Source organism: Struthio camelus, chromosome Z (genome assembly GCF_040807025.1).
Source record: "Struthio camelus isolate bStrCam1 chromosome Z, bStrCam1.hap1, whole genome shotgun sequence".
NCBI classification, from domain to species: domain Eukaryota; kingdom Metazoa; phylum Chordata; class Aves; order Struthioniformes; family Struthionidae; genus Struthio; species Struthio camelus.
This window is the reverse complement of record NC_090982.1, coordinates 73,285,012-73,301,182: the sequence shown is the minus strand read 5'-3', so window position 1 is coordinate 73,301,182 and position 16,171 is coordinate 73,285,012. Positions and strand designations below refer to the sequence as shown.

Below are 16,171 nucleotides of genomic sequence, written 5' to 3'. Positions count from 1 at the left end.
CAGTTCTTTATGAAAAGACGACATCTACAATTTTTTCCGAAAGTAAGAACAGGGGAGTGGTGTATTATCTCTTTAACTATACAGCATGAGCTTCAGTGTTCTAGGCCCCATATAAATGTCCTTACAAGTGACCTAACTCTTCATGATCTTGTGAAATCAACTCTTAAACCATCAGCACTCCTAGAAAATGAAATATTTCCATTAAAAAGCAAACAGAAGAACGTAGTGCTCTGATTTTCCCACCCATCATTTGAACTAACACTGCAAAGGCGTGACTGAACAATTAACAAGATGTTTCTCCTGGATAGCTTTTGTTCTGAGCTTTTACAACTTAAAAACATCCTTTCTAATTTAAAGATACTTCCATGAAATAGAGTAAGGTGTGGAGAACATAATTTAGGGAACCAGAAAGCAAGAGGCTGACATTAAGGCATTCAGAAACCAAGATGTTTATCTAGGAAAGTAACAAAAACCATAACCATATCCTACTTTTTTCTAAAACCACTGAAACACAACAGCTGATTGACAAGTATGATTGCTTAAATATAGCACACTTCAATTTCAGAAGAACTATCATAGGGACAACAGGTACACATTTGATGATCACACAGCGGATACGGAGTTACTGCTTTAAAATTGCATGTCATGAACCGTAAGGACAATTCAAACAAGCTGGGTTTTTTTGATATAATCTTTGTCAGCTACAATAACTAGGCTTCGTTTAAGAGCACATGGACAAAGGTATTAAAATTAAGAAAGCATATAATCTTTTTTCTACAGCTTCCTTAAGGAGCAGAAATGTGTAGAAATCAATCCTTTTTCATAAAATAAACCCAGTAGCTTTTATCTGAGTAATAAAATACTTGCTTTCCTTTTTTCCTTTAATGCCCACCTATACTGCTGCAGCTGTCACAACATAACTTGGGGGCAGGGAGAAGAACAACATTTTATAGAACATCATTAACGTAGGGAACCCTGACACTGACAGCAGTATTCATCGACCAACTCTCGCCGGTGTCTGTCAAGTAAAGGATCTGGAAAAGGTCCCAGTTTGTATTTCTCTGTAAAATATTGTTTAAATTAATGTAAATTACTAGATTTTTCTCAGTTACATTATACTAGATATATAAATAATAAAATTTTCTAGATTTAAGAGTCTTTTTTATTAAACTGCCTAAAGTTATGTTTAGAATCTCTTGGCTCAAATCCAAAACAGTTTGACTTGCAGTGTAGACTTCTGTGTTAAAATATTTACAAGAAACCTTAACTGCCATCTACCAGTACAGATCTGCTAGCACAAACGGCCTTCCACAGGGCAGTGATAGTGCTGCTATTGCTGTTACGTCTGCTACTGTAAAAGATGGTCCCGTCTCAGCAAGTTTATAACATAAACATATGGCAAGGGAAAACAAAAACAACAACAAAAAAAAAAAACAGGAAAGTTTCAGAGGTCCACTCCAGAAACAAACGAGCTCTGAGAAAAACTCACTGTGGAGCACTTCATCTCAACAAAACACTTAAGAGGAAATGAAATGGCACCAGGGGCCCTCTGTTTCATATACTCATTCCTTACATGCAGCAGAGGGGCGTAAGGGCTGCCAAAGAAGGGCACCTCATGAAAAGCTGCGTGGCATATACATGTCAATTCAAAGAAAAATCAGACTGCTAAAAGGATATCTGAACTGAAAAAGTAAAGAAAAGATGAAAAAGGGTAATTAATTCTACTTATGTAAAACTTAAGGCTAGAAATACAGGCAGCACAGGTACTTTCACAGATTTTTAGTATAGCTACAGTGCTTTCATAGTTTTTCAATTAATTTTTAAAACACAGCTCTGATAAGTTATTAAGATTAAATGTAAATATTGTTATAATAATTTGTAACAGTGAAAAATGAAAAAGAATACTTTAGTCTTATCATTTATATAATTCCTTAGAAGATTTAGGAAGCATTGCAGAATTATTCTTGTTTTACAAATGGGAAGACTGAGGCACAGAGATAAAGTACCCGAAGCCAAGGCACACATCAGTAGAAAAGAGAATCAAGACGTGTAGCCCTTCCGCCCTCCTTGCTTGCCTGTAAGTAATCCTACAACTTGTTACATCCTAACATGACGTAACCAGATCAATCATCAGAATTAATGCCTATTCATGATCATCTTTTTTAACATAATCTCTGGGACTAGATGCATGTATTCTGCTCAGACAAACAAAAGCTCTCAAGAAAAAGTGCCTGGAATTAAACAAAAGCAGTCTGCAATGCAAAAATTCAGATACTATTGATTCCTGCCCTACTGGTTATTAAAAAGCAAATACTGAATTTTTGAAAGTGAAATGTGAAAAATCAGACTAGTATTCATTATTTTCCAATAACTTCAAATGCATCAGGACAGAAGAAAACAACTGTCAAGTACGATTCCTCTATAAGAAGCACTGAAATTTGGGAGACTAATATATATGGAAAAACTGAGGAAAACTTCTGCTTAAGAACTCTTCCTGTAATATATTCCATGCACTTTTAGAAAATGTGTTAATTCTTAAGTCTTTTAAGACAGTTTATTTTAAAAAAAAAGAATTACTATATAGCAGATCTCTTTGGGAAATACAGGAATTTTTCTCACAGATAATTCAAAGAATTTTATTTCTCACACAGAAGAAAAAGACCCTCGAGGCTGAAACCCAAAGACAGATCATACAGAAATTATCCTTCATCTTCAAACAGGTATTAGCAGTTAGGCCTGATTCGTCCCATCTAATTTTAGGTATTTAACCTCAAGCATTCACACTAAGACTTCAGACACCCTGTAGTTTCATGGGCTCTATCTGTATTAGCAAACTAATAGTGTCAGGGAATATTCCTACCACTGGCACTGGAGTCAAACCACTACTAAATTTTTGGACTGGTCCTTGGCACGGTTGTAGCCAGCTAGCATTCTCCCAGAAAGTTCCTAGGGATGAGCTTGGAGCTGGAGAAGGCCACAGGCCTTTCTCAAAAGGCAGTTTGCACATGGCCACCCTGCTCCCGGAAGGCAAGAGTTCCGTAGCAGGACCATGGATTACCCTGTGCCAGTTGGCCTCAGTACCAGAAAATGGTCCTAGTACATTTATAATGTAGCTATTTTGTTCATACTGAGAAACAGAAACCTCCAAACTGCAGTTTAAGCTCTGAAGCGGCTGAACTACAGTCTGGAGATACCTCTTTCTCCTTATACTGTAAAGAAACCTTGAACAAATCAATCTGTAAGCTGACTGCCTCCACTACGTGCTTAAAGTTAGTTGGGATGAACACAGACATCAGTTACAGTATGCTTTCCACTGAATGAATATATTATATGTATAAATACACGCGCACGCACAGAGTCTACAGCTGTTCCACAACTATTCCTTTCTCTTTGTATTTATAAATACCCATCCATATAAATATATGCACACTATTCAAATACAGATACTACAATATCACAATTCAATATCCTCAAGTAACAATAATTCTAAAAAAAAGATGTTAAAAGATGTTATCAAAAACATTCAGAATCATTCTCTTAGACATGCTCGCAGAAAAGCCTGCAAAAAATTAGTAACTAAAATTCAAAGCTGAACTCTGTTTGCCATATAACCACCAGTTGTTGGAAAATCATGCTTGCCAGAAAAGAAGAAAAATAATTATATTAATGATCAACAGCAATTTAAACAAAAGGAACTATTTAAAACAAATATGCAGCAAAGAACTTCCTCTTCAATGAGGCAGGCCAACTGGCTGCATCACCAGGAAGCAACAACTCTGAGTGAGAGAAAACAATAAAGCTAGCAGTAAAAATTATCTTGAAAATTAAAGTGTTACTTCAGGTACCAATTTATGGGAGGATGTTAAACACTATAAAACACTCTGCACTTCTGGGCCTTTTTTTTTTTTCCCCTCCTCTGTAGAAAGGTTATGAGGCAGAAACCCTGAGACAAGAAGGCTGCTTATGCTAAGAATCTTTTCAGTTTCAGCTCATATGTTCTGCGTTAAAGATTTACAGTCCACACTCCCTTCATCTCATTTCAGTGAGCATACTATATGCAGGTCATTCTCCAGCAGGAAGTTGTATACAGACAAGACAGTCATGCTAAACACTTAAAAGCATTAAAGTGATCGAGTATTTTGACTAGAAATCACACCAATGTTATCAAGCCTCTATTTGTAATATATAACTTTACTAAGAGTGATAAACCTACCTAGTTTCTCCATTTTGCATGATCATTCCTAAAAAAAAAAACAATCAATCAACCTAATCAAAGTGAATAATCACTTGGATCAAGTTTTTCATTTTAATTGGAGAGTATTGGTCACTCACCCTGAAAGAGGTAAGAGCTATACGGAATGGCTAGAAGTACCTGACATGCAAATTACCTCAAGAAACTGATACTAAGCAGGAACCTACAAGGAATAGTAGGAATCAGTGCTTACTATATTATTGTTGATTTATCATAAACATTTTCTGATGGTTTCCCTGAACCCAATTAGGAAATTCAACCACATAGGGATTTCAGATGACTTACAGAAGAATCAACATTCCCCACGCAATCTAACAGTGGCCTAATAGGATTTTAGATTCTACGCTGGGAGCCAGGAATAAACACTAAATTTGTAGGCTCACAAATTCTCTATTATATCAACTCCATCTTGGCTTTAAACAAGGCCACTTAGCACACACAGAGACAGAAAGAAGATTGAACAAAGACTGCCTACCTTTCCATCCTCTCTATACCAAAGCATTCCAAAGACATAAGGACTGCTGAAACAAAACAAAACAAAAATTCAAGGCTAACTGCTACAAGAAAAAAAACAGAAAAAAGTTCCACACTCCCTGAGAAAGGTTCCATAAAAATGACCTGAAAGGCAAATTCAAATTTGAAGAATTACCTACCGTATTCCAAATGCATCCACAGCTTTAATGGGCTATAATCACAAAATCACTGATGTTGAAAGGGACTTTGGAGATCATCGAGTGCCCCTCCCTCCCCTGCTCAGAGCAGGGTCAACTGCAGCAAGTTGCTCAGGACGTTGTCCAGTTGGGTTGTGAACATCTCCAGAGACGGAGACAGCAAAACCTTGCTCGGGCAACCTGCTTCCGTGCTTGCTCACCCTCACCATAAAAAAGTTCCTTCATGTCCCATGAAAGGGACCCTCTTGCGTTTCATTTTGTGCCCCTGTTTGCCTCTTGTCCTGTTAGTAGGCACCGCTGAGAAGAGTCTGGCTCTGCTGTCTGTACTCCCTCCCCTCCGGTCTTTATACACAGTAATAAGATCTCCCCCGAGCCTTTTCTTCGCTCAGGCTAAACAGTGCCAGCTCTCTCAGCTTCTCCTCCTGTGGGAGATGCTCCAATCCCTTAATCATCTCTGCGGCCCTTCGCTGGACTCGCTCCAGCACGCCTGTGTCTCGTGCTGGGTAGCCCGGAACGGGATGCGGTCCCGCAGACGCCACCTCACCAGGGCCGAGTCGAGAGGAAGGATCATCGCCCTCAGCCTGCTGGGGACGGGTTCCCTAACGCGGTCCGGGATGCCGTTGGCCGCCTTTGTTGCACGGGCGCCCTGCTGTCTCCTGCTCAACCTGTTGTCCGCGCGCCGGGAGCCCAAGTCCTTTTCTGCAAAGCTACTTTCCAGCCAGTCAGCCCCGAGCTTGTACCGCTACACGGGGTTATTGGCCCCTCTGATCAACACTGGAGGCTTCTGAAAGTCTAAAAAGCTATCGCTAGTGACTAGATTTGGGATTTTTGACTCTCCTCCTTGTTTCTGATGGAAGTTAGTGCTGATAAAGACTCGGCCTTTTGCCAGCCTGACAGGCTAGTTCTTGCAGCTCAGCTGATGCATATGAACCAGTTACGGGCTGGTAACTTAATTCTGTGTGTGACCTTATTTACTTTTTTAGAAAAGCTACTTTATAGCCAGTCAGCCCCGAGCCTGTACTGGTACATGGGGTTATTTCTCCCCAGGAGCAGGGCTTCACGTTTACCTTAGCTGAACTTCATGAGGTTCCTCTCTGTCCGTTTTTCCCATCTGTAGAGGTCCCTCTGAATGGCAGCATAAACATCTGCTGTCATTCTTCCTAGTGTTGCATCATCTGTAAACTTGCTGAGAGTGCACTCTGCCACATCAATCAGGTCATTAAAGAGGAGTTTAAACAGTATTGGACAAAGTATTGACCCTAAGGGTACCCACTAAGGACTGGCCTCCAGCTGGACTTCGTGCTGTTGGCGACAACACTTTGGGCGCAGCGTTCAGCCAGTTTTCAACATAACTCACTGTCCACATACCTAGCCTGTATTTCATCAGTTTGTCTATGAGGATGTTATGGGGGACAGTGTTGAAAGCCTTACTGAAGTCAAGATAAACAACATCCACTGCTAATCCATCAGGACAGTCATCTCATTATAGAAGGCTATCAGGTTGGTCAAGCATAACTTGCCCTTCATAAATTCATGCTGACAACTCCCAATCACCTTCTTGTTCTTCATATGTTTCAAAGCTATTTCCAGGATTATTCGCTCTACTGCCTTCCCAGGGATCAATTTGAGGCTACCTGGCCTGTATTTCCCCAAATCTTCCTTCTTGAAGATAGGAGTGACACTAGCTTTCTTCTAGCCCTTAGGAACCTCCCCTTCATCACCATGACCTTTCAAAGACTGAGTGGCCTCACAATGACATCAGCTGCTCCTTTAGCACTCATGGGTGCATCCCATCAGGTCCCACAGAATTATGCACATCCAGTTAAACATTTCCTGGTCTTAGGGGTTTGTAGTTCTTGAAGGCAAGTCTTACCAGTAAAGACCAAGGCAAAGAAGGCATTGAGTACCTTGGTCCTGCCCATGTCTTTTGTCATCAGGTCCCCTGCCCCATTCAGCAGCGGGCCCACATTTTCCCTCGTCTTCCTTTTACCACTGATACACCTATAGAAGCCCCTTGTGTCACCCTTCACATCCTTTCCAGATTCAACTCCAGGTGGGCTTTGGCTTTCCTAACCCCAACCCTGTATGCTCAGACAGTGTGTCTAGACAGGAGTCTAGTCTGGCCCTGCTTCCACCTTTTTTATGCTTCCATTTTACGTCCGAGTTTTGTCAGAAGCTCTTTGTTTAATCCATGCAGACCTCCTACCACCTTTGTTTGATTTCTTGCTCATAGGAATGGACCACTCTTGAGTTTGGAGGGGGTGATACTTTGGAGAAAAAAAAACAACCACCACCACCTCTCCTGGACCCCCCTTCTCTTTAATATACCCCACTTCTAAAATACCTCATATACTCTAACGTACCTCATTTCTCTGAAGCTACTGTAATGCAATAAAGCTTCTGAAATGTTTCAGGCAAAGACAGCTGGTGGATCTTCTGAGAAACTTCTTTACTAACATTTTCATTATGTAAATAACATCAATTTTATTGATTGACAGTTTAAGGCAATTTCCACACAATGATCTTTGCCCTTTGCCATGTTAGTTTCATCTAAACGAATTAGCAAAGTAATCTGAAACGAACTTTATTACTTTAGTGCTTCCCTAACTTACCAGTAATCAAGAACTTACTATAATCTAAACCTGAAAGACACTGTTAACTTGAGAGTAAATACAAGCACTATAAAATTATGACAGAAAGATTTAACTGTTCTTTTTTAAATAGATATTAATCTTTTGCTCGATTTGCTAAACATATCTTTTTCGTAGCAGTTAACCCAACTGATGACCACACTAAACATTTCTTTCAAAGGCTTGTGACTGATAATCTCTTCCTCTTCACTAACATCCTACAGTATCTAGCAAGAAATAAACTTGCTGTGGCATACATTGCTAAGGAATGACAAGTTAGGTATGCTGGAGTAATTCTGGCATATTAGTGCCAGACAACAAGTAAATCCACATTTTAGCAGCTGAGCTCAAATGGCATTTCACAGAAATTGAACTTGGTTTTGATAACAATAGAGTAAAAAACTGAACAGAGTAACTCCTAAAGAGTAATTCCGCTAGAAAAGCGAACCATTTCTGAAGATTAACCTGTTATCTGCTCTGTCCATAGCATTTTGGCTCTTCAGCGTTTAATTTGCTACTGCAAAAGGAATTTGCTACTGCAAAAGGAAGAGTAAATTTACCAGACTAATTTACATCAGCAAATAAAGTGACATTAACTATTTATTTTAGTACAAGTGAATCTCTAGTACATCAGCCAAAACAGATTATCGCAGTTAAAACCATGGTCTTTCCAAATAAGTGCCAGCTTTAGAAATTGAGATTTCTTTAGCGTAATATAAAATGGAATAAGGAATAAACATAATCAGAAATCAGTGGTATTAACATGAATTTTTATTTACTAACACATTTTTGCAAAATAATTGAAAAATTAAATGTAAGTTGGCAAAAACTTAAACCCAACAGCGTCTCTTTGCAAAAAAAAAAAAAGATATTTAAAGGAGCATTTTTTTGGCGTATATTTAGGATACGCTGAGAAGACCGCTAACTCCACCTACTGGTCAGCTACAAAAACTTTTGTTGTTTAAAGAAAAGAGTGTGCATGGGGAAAAGCAAAATCATCTATATCAATATGTAATTCAATTATCCTGAACTTACTAGCCTAACATACACATTTTCCACTCGTTGCTGTCAGCTCTCTACATATCATCAGTCTGAGGACCCATATATACTCCGTTATTTAATCTCCTCTGAACTCATCCCTAAGCTTGGGTCCACATACTAAGGCGACTCACTAGTCAAAATAAGCTACAATGGCAAACCGCTGTTTTCAAAGGTGCAAGGTTTTATCCTTTAAAGTTGTGCTACATTTAAAACTGTTTAGGATCATCCATGCAAAACTGCTAAACTGGACTTCTGAATGGGTTTATTTTATTTAATTCCAGTGTGTGTGTAAGCAAATTCATGCCGGTAACTCATTTTGGATAATCTGCCAGCACTATGAATTCCATATAAGCAAAAATACTTTCTCTTCTGAAATAGTCTCCATTCCTTTCACCAACAGACTGTCCTCTATTTCACAGAAGGGGTTTGTGGGGTGAAGGGGAATATTTTTAAATCATTCCTCCCCACACATCGAAACAGCAGGCAAACTTCACTTCTTCCACTCATCTGCCTGTTTTTTCTATTCTGATAACACAGTTCCTCATTCACAAGTCATCTCCTGCAGAACTGCCTATTCATCAAGCTTCTAGGTCACAATTTCCTAACTCATGACCTCCAGGTTATACTACACTTACCAGGATAATCAGTCTAGTCCATCACCTGTTTCTGACAGCCCCCATGCCCCTGTATCCCCCTTCTCACACCTCTGTTCCTCCTCCATCCCAAGACTAAAATGTGGAACACAAATTGTTATCTTAGGCAATTTTTTTTGACAAGTACAAGCCAGTTTGAGTTCACTCATTCACAGGAACAGACGTACTGCATGTGTGGGGACTAATAACAACGTATAGCCAGTATGTTCAGTTAGAAGATGGAGAAGCAACAACACACAGCTTTCCCTTATCAAGGGAATAAGCTACTTGGCTTATCCAAGCATAAAAGTGGTCATTGCTATTCTAACTGAATACTTAGACTTGAAATAAGAACCATCTTGGATCATATTACTTTAATTTTGCTATGCATATGCTTGGAGTCCCTTTTCTGTATTGAATGAAGATTTATTTATTACCCTCCATTCTTTCCTTCATTTAGCCTCTCACTTCAAGTCCATTTCTTTTTGAAATCCTCTTCTCCTCCTCTCTGTCCCACAAATAATGCCAACTAAAATACCACCTTGGTTTCTCTCTAATGCTCAGTCTCTGTGTTTCCTCCTGTGCTTCTCCAGCAGAGGAAATATTATCCTTTTATCTGAACGCTGCACTATCCAACTCACATCTTTTCTAAAATATCAGCGCCTAATAACAATTTATGGAAACAATCTACATTAAGTATTCAATTCTTTACATAAGCCTGCTTCTCTTGTACAAAGGTATATTCAAAAAATAGACTGTTTAAGTCTAAAACACAATTCCACCAGACTTTCCAGAGAGAATAAATATTCCTTGCAGATTGCTTCAAGTTACCGACAGAGGTATGTCAACTCTTCCAACTTGCTTAAGTTACAAGAGACTCCCACTGAGAGTTTAACCTCAGGTCTATGTGAAGTCTTCTTTTTTTTTTTTTTTTAAACTGAGATATACCTGAAAGTTATATGCCCTGACAGCACCATACTAATGTAATAATTGCCATTCAGAGAGTGACTATATAACTGATGGCAACAAGTTCCCCTGAAACGTGAAAACTACAACTTCCCTAAGTTAACTTCTCTTGGGCCTCAGATATAAGAGTGTTCACACCAGATTAAGATAGCGAGAAGCCTCCCGAAACCTGCATTTTAATGTATGTACTACCTATAAACCACTTAGAGTCTCTCAGTAGCTCTCATAAGCACTTTGACGAAACATGTCTCATTAAATTTGCAAAAAAAAAAAAAAACCACACGTTGCTACTTATGGGTATGCTTTTTAATTGTTTTCAAGCTGACAGAAAGGGAAAATCTTCAGACAAAACTCAATCTCTAAGAGTAAGTTAAAGCATTAAAAGCACCAAAAAAATCTATTTGCTGCTCAGAACGAACATTCAACAGCCTGTCTCTGTGCCCTAACCTGCATATGCAACAGAGCTTATTTGCTGTTATTTAAAAAGATTTATTGCATTTTGTATGATACATAAAAACAAATAAAAAATATAAAAACATCAAGATCCACAAGGAACTGAGGATTCTTTCGATTCTCTCTGTATACAGTACATCAGAGAAAAATATGAAGAGGGTGAAAGTGGGAAGGATCAGGTCATGCCTAATACCCCTAAGCAGAGTAAATATTAGCGACTACAAGCTGTAGAATGAAAGCATTTAGAAATGTTTTCACCTTCTCAAGCTTGAAAAAACAATTTCTATGAAATATCTTAAAAAATTAAAAAGTATACAAAAAGTTCTCTACAAAAAGCTATGTCTAACTTATGTCCAGTAGTAAAGCTAAAAGTGTCAATAATACACTCTTGTAATTTGTGTATTGTATTTTAAGATATTTGTGTTAACATAACCATTTTATGATGCTATTGCATTAAAGGTATTGATTAATACAAAGGCAACATGCCTAAAACTAACTTAGCTTAGTTTGGCTTTAACTTATGCTTAAAAGGTTTCAAAAGTAATTAGAGTATTTGGAGAGTAATTAGAGAACTCGGAAACACAAAAATGACGTACACTGAATAACTGCCTCCCCCACTACTGCCCCAACAGCGTCACTACCACAGTGAACAGTAAAGAGAGGAAACCATAGGAGGATATTTGAATGGGAAGACTTTTCTCAAAGAAAATAATTTATCAGAACACAACACACTGCCAATAACATCTGTACTTGTCTGATTTAAACTTATGAGTTGTTCTCTCTTCCACCTTGCCCAGGGCACCCATTTTTAAAGTGAAATTTCTTAAAAGCAAGAATTTAACAGAACAAGACTTATTATGGAGTTATATATTTCAGGAAACTAAGCATTATAATGCCCTCTCTTCTGGGAAAATGAATAGCAGTGAGATGCTCATACATATGTACAATTTAAGTCAGGATACAGACTTAAATGTTAAGTATTCTAAAGAGTTTAAAGGGACTATTTCTGGAACTTTTAAAGTTGGAAAGTTTTAAAGTTTGGAACTTTTAAAGTTGGAACTTCTGAATCTAGCCAAATTACTTAGTTAATATGTAATTTATGCTCTGCCTAACCCCTCTCCACTCCAAAGTTACTTTCTGCATGCAACATAACAGGAAAACATAAATACCCTCCTGAAGTTGTGGAAACCTCAGGGCTCAGTATTCTTGATCAGAACGTGTTCAGGGTGGCTAGCTGAACCTGAGTGCCAGCAAGGTAAATTGGAACACAGATTTACCATGCATCAGCTGCTAAGTACAGTTTGTCTACTCAATGTATGCATATAAAGACGCTTACTCTTCAGTAGACAGAGAGTATGTTGCCACATATTCATAACAGTGTGGGAGAAAGCTGCCACAGAATAGCAAAAGCATTACTTTCAGCATGACTTATCTCACAAAATTGTATTTATCCTTTCAATTTTCAGATCCAATCAATTTTTCATCTCTCTGCTTCTATCATTTTTTGTTAAGTGGAACATCCAGAAACAAGACCGAATACAGACGTCACTTCAAAGCTACCAACAACAGCACCACAAAAAAAAAAAAAAACTGATTCAGTACTGGAGAGCATGGGTAAAAATCAAGAGAACGACTAGTTTCTTTCACAAATTCGAAAAATATGAATGCAAGAGCTCGCAAATTGCCTAATATTTAAAAAAGAATTTAAATACCTTTTAACACTTAGTCTAGAGATAGAGAATAAGATAATATGAGTACCTCCTGTTTTCTGCCAAATTTGCACCTTCATCCTTCAACTGCTTGCTTTTTTTCATGCAGTCTTCCAGAAGAATTTCCTTTCTTCTCTTAGTTGCATGCACCCAGTTATCTTCATCATCATCGACCAGACCCTTATCATCAGCAGCTTCTGCTTCAAATTGTTGCGAAGTAGCTTTTGAAACTTTCTCACCAATCTTCCTTTTCCACCCAAAAGAAGCCATTTGGAGAACTAGGGAGAAATATATTTTTGATGGTTAAGCAATTTAGTTTTTAAGGATGCAGAGAAAGAAAACTGACTTACTGATCTGGATTCTAAGACAACTGTAAACAACAGACTGCAATCCAGCCAAACAAGTTCTGCTCAGCAGCTTCCCTCGAGGTACTCCTCAGACAACAATAATTTTGAGCCTACCTAGAGCGCATTCTACAGCGAGGAGAGAAGAAAAATTAAAGAAACTCTAACACAGCAGAAAGCCTTCTTCTAATTGCAAAACCAACACACCCTAAGAGAAGTAAAAGGAAAAAGGACACGGCTCTGTGCAAGCTGTACGAAGCACCTCAGGATGTGCACAACTGATTGGGGCCTCAACAAGGCGCAACTGCCAGGCCGACCTCAGGCTGCAGAGTCCTGCCGGTCGTCGGCCCGGCCCGCTAAGGAAAGGACTCCCCCGCCCCGCACCACCTCCCCGGCGGGGGGCCCTGCGCGCAGCAGGGCGGCCGGCAGCAGCCCCCCACCCCGTCCCTCGGCCGGCAGCGAGCGAGGCCCGGCGCAGCCAGCAGGGCCGCGGGTGACCGCAGCCCCCACGCCCCGGAAGGATGGACGGACGGAGCGGCTCCACAGCTCCCGCGCCAGGCCGCCGCCGCCGCCCCGGGCAGGGGCCCGCAGCGGGGCACCGTTACCTGCCCCCTTTCCTCCGGCCACTTCTCTTCCGCCTTGAACGCCCGCACGACCTTTGACCCCGAGCCAGCAGGAAGCGGAAGTACAGGACACGGGCAGCCTCCCGCCAGAGGAGAGGGAAGTGGTGGGAGCCCTTCCGCGGCGGGGAGCGGAGCGGAGCGGCTCTCAGGGGCATGAGCCCGGGGGCGAGAGCGGGGGGCCACCTCACCCCCGCCGCCCCTGGCGGGAGGGGACGAGCCGGGCTGCTCGCGCTGCATGACGGGAGCCGAAGTCGCAGGGCGCGGCGCGCCTGGCCGCGCGGCACGCTGGGAGTTGTAGTTCTCGGGCCGTGGCCGTTGGTGGCGAGGCCGCGCCTCCGGGGCCCCCCTCGGCCGCCGGGCTCGGGGCAGAGCCTTGCTTAACTCATTGCATCACCTCAGAAAAGCACCTTTCTAGGTCAGACGAAAGGGCTAAAATATATGAACCTGGATTAAACTGACATTTACAGAGAATGTATGAACAGGGTAAGATCAGCGCAGTTAGCCAGCCCTGCTGCCAGGGCCCGGTGCTGGACAGGCGATGCACCCAGCGGCTGACCCGGCCCTGAGCCTTTTACAGGAGCACGTAACACACCACATCGCTCAGTACAGAACAAATGTTACTTCGGGAAAGGTAAAGGAGAGCTAATAGGCAACTGTCGGTGTGGTTATGGCTTATTAGCAATGGGCACCTAGCAAGGCAAATGCAGTAAAGGTACAGATGAAACATGGTGGAACCCAGTGTCGCTCTGCAAGCTGTAAAAATAATCTTACTTTTGCTACCAATCATCTCATTCAAGATGGAATTATTTCTTAACAGGAAACACTATACAAAGGAAAACCCAGAATAAGGAAACACAAGGAGGAGAAAGAGGATAGAGGGCACAACTGAGCCCTAGCTCTAAGGGCAGACAACAAGAATGATGGCACACGGTAAAAATACAAAATAGCATAAGGTGAGTCTTACTAGTCATGGCAGAGTAATAAAGGACTTGTACACTGAATATTGAAGCATTACTTTCATCTCCAATGCTCCGTTTGCAGTAGCAGGGTTTATGGGACATGAGGGAAAAGGGTCATTCAGTTGCAAAGCTAGCACAGTTGGTGGCAGCTAACATCCATAACTGGGAATTCTTTGGCCCATACACCGGGCAATATCTTGTTCCTTTAATGGTCATGGTATTAGTTATTCTATTAATTCAACCTTTTTCTCTTAATGTCACTTTTAAACATTAAGTGTAGCAACCATTATATATGTCAGAAGTTAGTATACAAACACTAGAACTAGACAGCATGCACACAGCTCCAAACAAGATGGTTAAGTATTTTATGTTTACTTAAGTTTTGAAAGTTTAAAAAGTCATACAGTTATAAACAAGCATTTTTGCATTCAGCTTTGTCCAAAAAAAAAAAATCAACATAGGAAGTAGGCACATCTTTGTTAAAGAACAGGACTTCATATCTTACAATGGTAATCAACTGGTAAAATAAATGTCCAAGTCTGTATTAAACACGCATGTCAAGACATATGTGAGAGTTTAAATATTGCACCAAGATGAATATATGTTCTTTATCTAATGAGTTATATTGCATATGGACAATCAGACATATCCATCTTTTTGAAAAGTTACAATACAAAGGCAAGATAATTCAATGTACGCCAACTGGAGTCAGGTTGAGAATTCAGAGTAATGTACTTGACCAATTTGCATATTTGCATAAGCTGTCCCCTTACAGCCCTGCCAGATTTCTCAATGAAAGTTTGTTTCACAGCCTACTGGCAGATACTAATATGTTGCCTAAAAAAGGTCTGAAAGGTCAGTAGGAACATCTGCAGAAAGCAGTTTCAACACCACGACCTAAAAAGCGTAAGAAAGTTGTGCAACAAACAACTGTGCTGAATTCAAATAGGTTGTCAGTCCCCCTTTCTCCCTCCCCCACCCAGTATAAAAAGACGCAGTTCCATCAGAAAACTTCTGGCCATCAAAACTGATCATACCAATAAAATTTACCCTATTTAAAGCTATGCATACAGTCCATTCCTGCCAGAAACTTATTTTAACCTCCAGCTCCCAGGACAAATAAAAACCATGGTTGTCTTAAAGCACAAGAGGGCCAAAAAAGTATATAAGTATTAAAAGCTATTTGCACCTTGACACTTTGCATTTGTGGTCAGCATGACAAATTTGCAAACCAGGAGCAGATATCTTTTAAATATTTAGTCTAACATCTGCAAGAGACAGCTTCAGTGATCCCAAACCAATTCCAGATGAGGATTTACTGCAATAAAAAAAATCTGTGCGCGTTATATTTGTACAAGTGCAATATTTAACAATTTCAAAATAAAGGGTAACAAAAAGGATCACAATGATTTCTTCAGTACATCAGAACCAAGACTGAAAAAGACTCAAAAGTAGAATTTGCAGTTGGTCCCTCATGCTGATTACCTCAATCCCAGCAGTATAAACGCAAAGCTTTATCTAAAAGAAATCTCTCCATCTTGGGATACAGTAGTATAACCTTGCATTACAGGGACCATATGCAACACTACTTCAGCACAAGGGATTGAAGTCTTAACTTGTACCTAGGTACTAGACAGACCAGGCAATTGCCTAGTTCAGAATGCAGTTATAACATTCCCTGGGGCTTAAACAGTTTCTTCAGATTCTGTGCATGTTCGTAACAGATGACTACGTGGACTAAAAACCAGCTGTCCTAGGTTAAACTGTTCTTACAATCTGTAGTTAGCACTTTGCCATGGATGAACTCTCCGTCTCACTGAAGTCATCAGCAAAAATCCCCATCCATCTCAAGAGTCCAAGTTTCACTCTATATGTTCATGCCTTCATTTCC

At 40.2% G+C, this 16,171-nt stretch overlaps 1 protein-coding gene across 1 annotated transcript in view; it reads right to left on the bottom strand.

The window, feature by feature from the left end:
- LOC138060928 (tetratricopeptide repeat protein 33-like) overlaps positions 1-13,517 on the bottom strand; it is a 42,614-nt gene extending 29,097 nt beyond the window's left edge. Inside the window, exons 1-2 of the mRNA XM_068927028.1 lie at positions 13,304-13,517; positions 12,404-12,632 (exon numbers count right to left, since the gene is read on the bottom strand). Of these exons, the coding sequence (XP_068783129.1) occupies positions 12,404-12,624 (221 nt within the window). The 5' untranslated portion in view covers positions 12,625-12,632; positions 13,304-13,517. The remainder of the gene's footprint in view (positions 1-12,403; positions 12,633-13,303) is intronic.
- Positions 13,518-16,171: the final 2,654 nt, after the last annotated feature.